At 47.2% G+C, this 10,638-nt stretch overlaps 1 protein-coding gene across 2 annotated transcripts; it reads right to left on the bottom strand.

The window, feature by feature from the left end:
- Positions 1-5,552: 5,552 nt before the first annotated feature.
- Positions 5,553-8,895, bottom strand: MRPL11 (mitochondrial ribosomal protein L11). 2 transcript variants are annotated; one of them, XM_052662156.1, is made up of 5 exons: positions 8,683-8,893; positions 8,209-8,304; positions 7,429-7,522; positions 7,185-7,344; positions 5,553-5,820 (listed from the first exon to the last, which is right to left on the bottom strand). In XM_052662156.1, exons 1-5 carry the CDS (start codon positions 8,803-8,805, stop codon positions 5,715-5,717), a joined length of 579 nt encoding a protein of 192 aa, XP_052518116.1. In that variant the 5' UTR covers positions 8,806-8,893; the 3' UTR covers positions 5,553-5,714. The 2 variants fall into 2 exon arrangements, with proteins under 2 accessions (XP_052518116.1, XP_052518117.1); XM_052662157.1 differs by lacking the exon at positions 8,209-8,304 and having other exon boundaries at positions 8,683-8,895.
- Between the last annotated feature and the right edge of the window lie 1,743 nt (positions 8,896-10,638).

Raw genomic sequence — 10,638 nt, forward strand, 5'->3', positions numbered from 1 at the left:
AAAAGAGATCTTCTGTCTGTCTATTCTATTGTTTTCTTCTATTTCTTTGCACTGTTCAGTTAAGAAGGCTTTCTTATCTCTCCTTGCTATTCTTTGGAACTCTACATTCAGATTGGTATATCTTTCTCTTTCTCCTTGGCCTTTCATTTGTATTCTTCTCTCTGCTATTTGTAAGGCCTCCTCAGACAACCATTTTGCCTTTCTTGCATTTCTTTTTTGGGGGATGGGTTTGGTCACCACCTCCTGTACAGTGTTATGAACCTTCAGCCATATTCTTCGGGCACTGTATCAGGTCTAATCCCCTGAATCTATTTATCACTTCCACTGTATAATCATAAGGGATTTGATTTAGGTCATACCTGAATGGTCTAGCAGTTTTCCTTATTTTCTTCAATTTAAGTTTGAATTTTGCAATAAGGAGTTAGTGATCTGAGCCACAGTCAGCTCCTGGCCTTGTTTTTGCTGACTGTATAGAGCTTCTCCATCTTCAGCTGCAAAGAATGTAATCAATATGATTTTGGTACTGACTATCTGGTGATGTCCATATGAAGAGTCACCTCTTGAATTGTTGGAAGATGGTCTTTGTTATGACCAGTGTGTTCTCTTGACAAAACTCTTAGCTTTTGTCCTGCTTCATTTTGTACTCCAAGACAAAACTTGCCTGTTACTCCAGATATCTCTTGACTTCCTACTTTTACATTCCAATCTCCTATGATGAAAAGGACATCTTTTTTGATGTTAGTTTGGAAGGTCTTGTAGGTCTTCATAGAACCATTCAACATCAGCTTCTTCAGCTGAAGAGGCTGAAGCAGCCGTGGGTAGATGCAACAAAAAGTGAATAAAATCTCAAAGGCGCATACAGTACATGCAGTCAAGGACAGAGCTGCTGCTTTGGTAGAGAACCGCAGCTGCAGTTAGAGAGTCCTGACTTCGAGTGTGGTGACGGGAAGCCTTTTCTTAGGAGGTAACATTGAGTTAAGACCTCAGAGACGAGAAACAGGAGTAAGAATGTTCCAGGCCAAAGGAAAGCAAGCGGAGATGGGAAAGGCTTTCAACTGCTTAAGGACTAGCAAGGAAATCAGTGTGGCTGGATCCAGGCCAGCCAGAGGAAGAGACGTTGGAGAGGAGGGGAAAGATTACTCAGGGCCTAAAACCAAGACAGGAAACTTGGATTTTCTCTCCGCATGCAGCAGGAATCCACTGAGGAGATTTAAGCAGGAGAATGACATGGTTTGATTCACATATTAAAGCCAACCCTCTGACAATGTGTGGAGAAAGGATTGGAGGAGGCAAGAGTGGAAGCCGAGAGACCAGGTGGGCTCCTGCAGTGGTGCAGGCAGGAGGAAACGAGAGCTTTCACCAGGTATGAACGGAAGTGAAGGACTGGATCTGGGCTACATCGGAGACGTGTGTGGATGTGTGTGTGTTAGTCATTCATTCAGTCGTATCTGACTCTTTGCAACCCCATGGATTCCAGCCCGCTCCTCTGTCTGTGGAATTCTCCAGGCAAGAATATTGGAGTGGGTTGCCATTCCCTTCTCCATGGGACCTTCCTGACCCAGGGGTTGAACAGGGGCAGATTCTCTGCCATCTTGGCCACCAGGGAAGCCCATTTTGGACACAGAACTAACATGATTTGCTAAGGCATTTAAAGTGGGGATGAGGAAACGAGAGGCGCCTTCTATCTCTGACTTTAGCAACTGGATGAAGAGTTGATGTTTATTCAGACTGGGATGAGATGAGCATCAGGACTTTTGTAGTGTCTGATGCTGGCAGGACTAATCCCCAACCTCTCTGGATGAGGGCATATCCATCTTGAGCCTCAAGGAGCTTCCAGAAATAATGTGTCACAGGCATTGAGCAGGACACAGTCAAATATAACCAGACACGCAAGGAAGCAAGACAATATGAACAAGAATTTGCAGAGCAAACATACACAGTAACATATATTGGAGTAGTCAGTCACTAATTTAAAACAACTATATTTTTTCATGTTTAAAGAAGTAAATTACAAAGTCAAGACCGTCTATGGGGAACATGAAATGGTAACAGTGATAAAGCAGACTTGAGGGCTTCCTTGGAGACTCAGTGGTAAAGAATCCACCTGCCAATGCAGGAGACTTGGGTTCAATCTCTGATCCAGGAAGGTCCCACAGGCCTTGGAGCAACTGAACTTGAGCACCACAACTATTGAGCCTGCGCTCTAGAGCCTGGGAGCTGCAACTTCTGAGCCCGCGTGCCGTAACTACTGAAGCCTGCCCATCCTCAAGCCTGTGCTCCACAATGAGAGAAGTCACCGCAATGAGATGCCCATGCAGCGCAACTGGAGGGTAGCCCCTGTTCACTGAAACTAGAGAGGCGCCACCACAGCAACAAAGACCTAGCACAGCCACAGAAAAGGAAAAGTAGTGGAAAAGTGGAAGAGCCAGAAAGTCCTAGCGCCATATGGAGATGTTTGTTTGTTTTGGCAAAAATTATAAAACAATGTGCTGGGTGGCCCATTTGTACATTTTCTGAAAATGAATTGCCTATGATCTGGGCCTCTTAATGTATCACAGGCTACTATAATTCAGGGCAGTTAAAAATGATTATTTTAAGAAAAAAGTAGTGGCATATACTGGGGTTCCCAGGTGGCACTGATGGTAAAGAATCCATCTGCCGAGGCAGGAGACCCACGTTCAGTCCCTGGGTTGGGAAGATCCCCTGGAGAAGGAAATGGCAATCCACTCTAGTATTCTTGCCTGGAAAATCCCATGGACAGAGAAGCTTGGCAGGCTGCAGTCCTTGGGGTCACAAAGAGTGGGACACAACTCAGCACACACACACACACTCAAACGCACATGCACACACTCACATGCATTGCCATATACTGCATACGGAGTATAATTATGTCATATACAGTGCCAGTTACTTAAGTGTGATAGTTTATTACCCAATGTTCCATTCTGATAACTCGAAAAGCATTAACAGATTATAAAACTCATATTTTATAGACCAAGGGCCTCAGTTTCTTGCCGGTTGTCAGTCAGAGGCCACCCTCAGTTCCATTCTCCCTAATAAAACTCATGTTGCCAAAGACATCATAGAGTTGTAGAAAAAACTAGATGAACTAAAATTCCAGAGAGGAAAGAGCCCTTCATGTGTAAGCTGATGATCACCAGATGTCTTTCTCCCTGGAGATACCTTCCCATTTTAGGTGCAGGCTGATTGGGTTTAGTCCAGGCAGAGGGAACCCACTGGGAGAAAGCTTTGGGTGGTCTCTCATAAAGATAGAAAAAGGTGGAGAGAATGTAAAAAAAAAAAAGATCAGGCTGACTCTAAGCCAAATAGAGATTGTTGTAGGTGTATTTAATAATAGACACAAGACTAAGACAAAGAACATGTTAAGCAAAGAGTGAACGGGAGATGAAAAGTATAGACAGTCTGTTTAGACGATTCTTTTAAGTGTTACGGTAAAAAAAACAGAAATGCAGCAGTGGCTAAAGCAGATGTGCAGGGAGAGAACTGCTTGTTCTTGAATGAGACTGGAGTTTATGTGTCTGCTCAATTTTCTTTTTTTTGCTATTGAGTCATGAGTTCTTTATATACTTTGGATATTATCTCATCAGATATGTGATTTAAACATTTTTTCCTCCTATTCTGCAGGTTGCATTTTCACTTTGTTGATGACTTCCTTCGCTGTGCAGAAGCTTTTTAGTTTGATGTGCCATTTGTCTATCTTTGCTTCTGTCGCCTTTGCTTTCAAGATCAAATCAAAAAGCTCATCGCCAGAACCAACGTTTTCTTCTAGATTTATGGTTTCAGGTCTTATGCTGAAGTCTTTGCTCTACTTTGAATCTTTACTTTTTAAAATATTTGTTTGACTATGCCAGGTCTTAGTTGCAGCTCGTGAGATCTTTGTTGCAGCCTGCAGGACCTTCATTGCAGCATGCGGGATCTTGTTTCCTGACCAGGAATCGAACCTCCGCTCCCTACATTGGAAGTGCAGTCTTAATCACTGGACCACCAGGGAAGTTCCTGAATTAACTTCATTCTGTGGCACGTGGTTGTCCACTTTCCCCAGGACCGTTTATTGAAGGCCTTTCCCCACTGAATATCCTTGGCTCCTTTGTCAGAAATTAATTGACCGTATATGGAGTTATTCCTGCAACCTTTTGAGATAGGCACCATCTTCCCTATCTTACAGATGAGGATCTAAGTCACAGCATAGATAAGTAACTTGCCTAAGACTGTACAGCTTGGGAGAATGGAACTGAGGGTGGCCCCTGACTAGACAACCAGCAAGAAACCGTGGCCCTCAGTCCAGCAGCTCAGAAAGAACTAAATGCTGCCAACAACCCCATGAGTGTAAAAGTGGATCCTTCCCCAGTCAAGCCTCAGATGAGACCACAGCCTCAGCTGACACGACTGACTGCAGGTTTAGGAGACCCTGGAGCAGAGGACCAAACGATGTTCATCGCAGGGCTGTGGGTTTGTTTGTTGGTTTTTTAATGCAAATAACAAACTACCCAACAGTTGAGGCCTTGGTAACTAAACAATAGTCTACTCATAAGATAAAACACTAAGCAGCTATCAAAAACTGTTTGAAGGAAATAATGAAAAAATATTCTAAATAACTGCCAAGCTACAAGTGGAATATAACAGTATATAGAGTATGACCCAAATCTCTTTTTCTTAAAGCATTCCATATAAAGAAAAGACAAAGTAGAGAAGATAAATGGCAAAATATTGGCAGGAGTCTCATCTGGGTGGGAGGGGATTACTCGAGGCTTTTCCTTTCCTGTGGGTTTTTTTCTAAGCTTTCCGAATCTTCTTGGTATAAACCTACATGCCTGGCACATAACAGGCGCTTGGTAAACGTGAATCCCATTTCTCCCCAAACTCCTCCTCTCTTCTCTGTGAGGACAAGAAAGAGTCCATTGTATTATGACTAATGGGAAAACAAGAAGCCAGGTTCCAAGAACCTCTCCCACTGTGGGCAGGAACCTACTTGATGCTTTGCTTCTTCTGCAGGTCTGTAGCCATAAACCCCACAATATTCACATTTGGTATCACCTGACTCTGAGTCAGGGTCAGTTTAACAGACAGGTCTGAGGCAGCCCTTGGGATCCAGGGCACTCTGTGTAGCAACTCTGCTTGGGGCTGTGATCTGAAGTCTTCAAAAGGGCCTGTTTCTGTGGAGGCTGCGAGTCCGCCAGAGACAGGAGGCCTTTCTGACGGAAGCAAGCCCAACATCCACAGCCCCTGCCCGCCCTGTCTATTCTCTCACCCCTGCTGCTGCTGCTGCTGTGGCTAAGTCGCTTCAGTCGTGTCCAACTCTTAGCAACCCCATGGACTACAGCCTACCAGGCTCTTCCGTCCATGGGATTTTCTTCTCTCACTCCTAGGAAGGCAGAAAAGACAAGATTTTCTCCTTCCTCTGTCTGGTCAGACCTTGGGCAAGTTGTTCTACCTGGCTGAACCTCAGACTACACATCTGAGAAATTGCTACTTCCCAGCAGCTACCGTCAGCACCGTTCCTTTCCCTGGGGTCCCAAAGCAGAAACTGCAAGTGAGTGACCAAACATGTTTACTCAGGCTTGATCCTCTGACACAACCACACAGGATTTAAAGTCAGAAAAATATAATCAGCTTGGTGTGACCTCCCTTCCTCCCCTTGGGCACAGCCTTCTCAACTGGCCCCCTTCAAAATCCTAGAGGCTGGGGGACAGGGGTCACTTCTTGGCAGCTTCTGCCTGGGCTGCCAAATCCGCCTCTTTCTGAGCAGCCAGGAACAGGGCTCGCTCCTTCTGGAAAGCTGCCAGCTCTTCTGAACTGAGGCTGCAAGTACAGAAAAACAAACAGTGAGTGAGGGGCCGGTCACGGGTGGGAGCTCACAGCACCCATGTCACTGTCTCAGAGCCCCTCCCCGCTCCTGGACGTCCCAGCCCCCATATGTGTCTGTTAGTTGCTTAGTCATGTCTGACTCTTTGTGACCCATGGACTGTAGCCCACCAGGCTTCTCTGTCCACGGGATTCTCCAGGCAAGAATATTGGAGTGGGTTGCCATTGCCTTCTCTAGGGTATCTTCCAAACCCAGGTCTCCTGCATTGCAGGCAGATTCTTTACCATCTGAGCTATAGGGAAGACCCTCCCAGCCCTCACACCTTTGCTCATCTCTCTTCTCTGCCAGGAGTGTCACTCTGCCATCACCTCTGCCTTTTACTATTTTCTTAAATCCCTCCTTATCCTGGAGGATTAGAACAGCTAAATCCCAATCCAGATTAACCTGCCCACTCTCTGGGCCCAAAAACATTTTGTACAAAGAAGTCATCAGGTGGTACATGTACATCTCTCAGAGCAGGGACCAGATACGCTCGCTGCTGTATTCCCAGAACAAGTAAAGATCTGAGCAAAGTAAATCCCACCCCCACTCCATGCTTACCCCCGCTCCTCTTGGGAAATAACCATCAGCCTTTGCATGCGGTGTGACAGCAGCAGCAAGAGGCCAGGGAAGGGCTGAGCGCTACCCTTGCTGTCGTCTGGGCCACACACTCTCCCACCCAACATCTCACCTTCCTGAGGTCTCCAAAGCCCCATGAGGAGCCCTCTGTTGGCCTCAGGATCAGGTCTAGATTTGAGAACCAACTAGACCCTGTTTGCCTCACCTGCTACTATGTCCCAATCTGTCTCTAGCATAATACACCCAGATCACACCTTCTCTGCTCCACTCTTCACCTGACATTCTTCACAGGGATTTTTCCACTTCTTGGAATGCTTGTCCCTAGTCCCTGACCTCCTTTCCCAGGGCTCTGCTTGGATGTCAACTGCTCGCCAAAGCCTTCATTGACACACAAGCAAAATCAGGAACCCTACTCCCTGTTCTCAAGACACTTGTGGTTTCTTTTATCAGGGCTGACCATCCAGCAGTATAATGCTCCATTATGGATCTGCCTCCATCTCTGGACTGGGAGCTCCTTAAAAGCAAGGCCAAGCATGGCTACCTCCTTCCGGACTGTATCCAGTGTCCAGAACAGTCTAATACACATTGGGTGCATAACAATTATATTCCAAATGAATGAATGAGAATCTAAGATCCTTTAACACAGACGCTGACTCTCCCACTCAGTGGGACCTCAGCTTTGTCCCAGAGTCAAGAACCTTCCAGGCCCTTCTCTCACACTGAGCTTCCCCCAGATACTCACTCCTTCACCACACGAATACCCAGGGAACGGGCAGAGCCAATGATGGAGCGGACAACAGAGGACAGGGGCACATCTTGGAGGGCAAAGGCGTCATCCCGAGCTTTGACGCGGGCGATCTCATACACGTGCTTCAGTGTCACCAGGCCGGCCACCTCTTTCCCTGGAAGCAAAGCACAAGCAGCCCTTCAGGAGTCGCTGCTTCCTTCAGGCCCCCAGAAGCCCAGATGCCCCGCCTGCCCCTTACCTGTGTTCCGGGCCCCCTTCTCAATCCCAGCAGCGGCCTTCAGGAAGTAGGAAACAGTGGGCTGGCCAATTTTTATTTCAAATGTTCTGTCGGGCTTAAGGGAAAAAAAGAGTTATGAGACTCTTCCTGCCTGCCCCAAGCTCTGCTGCCCCAGCCCAAGGAGCTACTGACTTCCTGCCCGCCCCACCTCAGCTCATCTTCCTATGTTGCCCCTTCAACTGACCATAAAACCACAGGAAAAATAAACTTCTAACAAATGTCCCTGTCACCTCTATTCCAGGTCCAACTCTGCTCTGGAAGCCCTGGCAAGCTGGAGGGACAAAAAAAAAAGATCTACAACACGGTAGGGCGCACTCAGGAAAGATATGGTCTAGTCTCCACTGTGTAAAAGGGGAAAGGGGCCCCGGAATCAAGAAGAGATTCTGGACTTCCTTGGTGGTGTCCAGTGCTTAAGAATCTGCCTGTCAATGCAGGGGACACGGGTTCGATCCCCGGTCAGGGAAGATCCCAGATGCCAACCTAAGCTTGTGGACCACAACTACTGAGCCTGTGCTCAACAACAGAAACCCGAGCACCACAACTACAGACAGCCTGCAGGCAGCAACCAAGACCCAGCACAGCCAACAACGGCCTCAACTAAGACCCGGTGCAGCCAAGTAAACAAAAATATACATTTTTAAAAAACAGATTTGCCCCAAGCGGGGAGCCAAGTAGCAAGGTGACCCGCTCCAGGCCTTGAGGAGAATAAGGAAATTGGGGATCAGAGTCCTGACTCCGCACCTTCACAAAAATCTTGGTAGGTAGAGGAATGCCTGCTTTGATGTCCTTGGTCTTCTCGTTGAACTCCTTACAAAACTGGTTGATGGAGACGCCTCGCTGTGAGGGAGGCATGGCGGTAAGCGTGGGGAGGAAGGGCCGGGTTCCTTCCACCCAGGAGGCTCCATCCCTTCTTTCCTCCGTCTTCACGTCTCTAAGTATACCCATCCTTTTCTCTCTACCCACATTCAACTACCATTTTATGTGCCAGATGATTCGTGTGCTCCATACCTCTCTGTCCTTTCAACAGCCCACTGACGAAGGACGGAGGAAGCTGAGCCTCGAAGAGGTTGTGTAACTAACCCAAGGCCATAAAGTGTGTGGGCAGCAGAGCCAAGGTTTGAAACGAGGCCGCCCTGGCCCAGTCCGCACCCCTCACCCGCGTACTAGATCCAACCCTCCCGCGCCTCCCACGCCAGGTTTCTGCCGCGGCTGCACCTGACCCAGGATGGGGCCTAGAGGAGGCCCGGGCATGGCCTGGCCTGCCCGCAAGATGGCCCGGATCACGCCTTCGGCCTGGGGCTTCCTGACAGCCCGAGTGGCCCGGCTTAGCTTCGACATGATGAGGAGTTCCCGGGCTTAGTTAACCTCAGATCTACACCAAGAGTGGGGCTCTGGGCGCCGCCATATTGTGTTAAAGGTTAAGGGTCCTCACGTAAGGGTGAGACAAATAAAGCTGACAAATAGCAGCGTTGACTCAATCCTTCCGCCCTCCAGCTGGTAAGACAAGGATGAGATGAAGCGGAAAAAAACTTTTAACTTGCTATTTTAAGATTGGGGAAGGACTCGAATGACTCAGATACACATATTCCTCCTGGAGAGCACACAGGCAAGACCTCAGACGGCCAAGCTGGGAAGGGGACCTTAATGCCTGCACTGCATTGTGGGTATGGTAGTTTTGTCCTACTATGCCGATCCCACAGATTGCGGTGTTTTGGGGCGCCCTCTGCTGGATTTGGTGATAATCCCTGGGTTTCAAAACAGCCTGGAGTCCTCAGGAAATCTCTTCACTCTCTAAGCCTGTTTTCCTCACTTGTTGCTGAAAGGGAATATGGTTAACAGCACGGACCTTGGAAACAAATCGCCTGCTTGCTTCTCTTGCTGGCTATGAACTTGATCAAGTTATTTAACGTACGCTCAGTATCCCCCTCTGTACGATGGGGATTATAATATATAGCACCTACACCTGGGATTGTTGTGAGCACTGAGTGAGCAAAGTGCTTTGGTACACCTAGTCAGCAGGTGCATGTCACTGTACAATAAGGACAAAACCTTCAGAGAGTTGTTGTGAGGCTTAAGAGGCCCAGAACATATTTGATACATCACCTGTGTCCAGTAAAATAAGCCATCACATCATCTTATTCTTTCTCTCTCTCTCTCTCTCTCTCTCTCTCTCTCTCTCTCTCTCTCTTTTTTTTAGCATTTGCTATGTGCCAGGCATGGTGCTAATTGCTTTAGGTCACTACTTACTACGTCCTCAGTTGTGTCTGATTCTTTGCAACCCCATGGACTATAGCACTTGGGGTTCCTCTGTCCAGGGGATTTTCCAGCCAAGAATACTGGAATGAGTTGCCATTTCCTCCTCCAGGGGATCTTCCCCACCCAGGGCTCAAACCTACATTGGCAGGCAGATTTTTTCCCCTGAGCTACCTGGAAAGCCTGTTAACTGCTTTCAGGGTATTATTATCTTATTTAATCCTCACAATGGCATGAGACAAGTTGTTTTATTATACTCTACAAATGGGCACTTCCCTGGTGTCTCAGACGGTAAAAATCTTTACAAGTGAGAAACTGAGGCACTAAAAGAGGCCCCAGAACATATAACTGGTATGTGACAAGGCTGGGAAACAAGTGTCAGGATTATCTGATTCTAGAGCTTTTGCTGTTTACCACAGCTCTGCTCTGCCTCCTCTCCTGAAATGAGATAATCCATGGTAAACTGTGAGACACATCTATTTTAAATTCTGAATTCATGTTGGACTCCCTCTAATTAAGTGTAATTGTTCCTGCCTCTGATGTCTGTCAAGTTCTTTATAATACTCAGCCTCATTAGCCGTATCAAGACTCTGGACCCAAGAAGGCTCTTTTGATTTACTTGCCAGAAAACGTGGAGCACAGTAATTAACTTCCCCGTGCTTCCTGTCTTTAGGAGTAACCTGGGGCTAAATATACTACCTACCTCCCAGGAAATTAGTTAACTCGGGTAAAGCACATGGAAGAGGGCCTGGTCTGCACTTCGTGCTGTGGGCCTAGAATACCCTGATGAGAAAAAAGAAGAAGAAAGCTGGCTGTATCTACAAAACAGCCTCTCATCTCTGCTGCTCCTTAATTTCACTTGTCTCACACTGGCTTGTATTTATCACAGCTTCTGTTGACTAGCTTTCTAAGTATTTG

This window comes from Budorcas taxicolor, chromosome 25 (assembly GCF_023091745.1).
Source record: "Budorcas taxicolor isolate Tak-1 chromosome 25, Takin1.1, whole genome shotgun sequence".
NCBI classification, from domain to species: Eukaryota; Metazoa; Chordata; class Mammalia; order Artiodactyla; family Bovidae; genus Budorcas; species Budorcas taxicolor.

What these genes read in the sequence shown, in the direction of transcription:
- MRPL11 (XM_052662156.1), bottom strand. Translation starts at nt 8,805, where the DNA reads ATGTCGAAGCTAAGCCGGGCCACTCGGGCTGTCAGGAAGCCCCAGGCC. An exon ending in CTACCAAGATTTTTGTGAAG is followed by an intron (nt 7,523 to 8,208) that starts GTGCGGAGTCAG and finishes TTTTCCCTTAAG; the next exon opens with CCCGACAGAACATTTGAAAT. An exon ending in GAAGGGGGCCCGGAACACAG is followed by an intron (nt 7,345 to 7,428) that starts GTAAGGGGCAGG and finishes CTTTGCTTCCAG; the next exon opens with GGAAAGAGGTGGCCGGCCTG.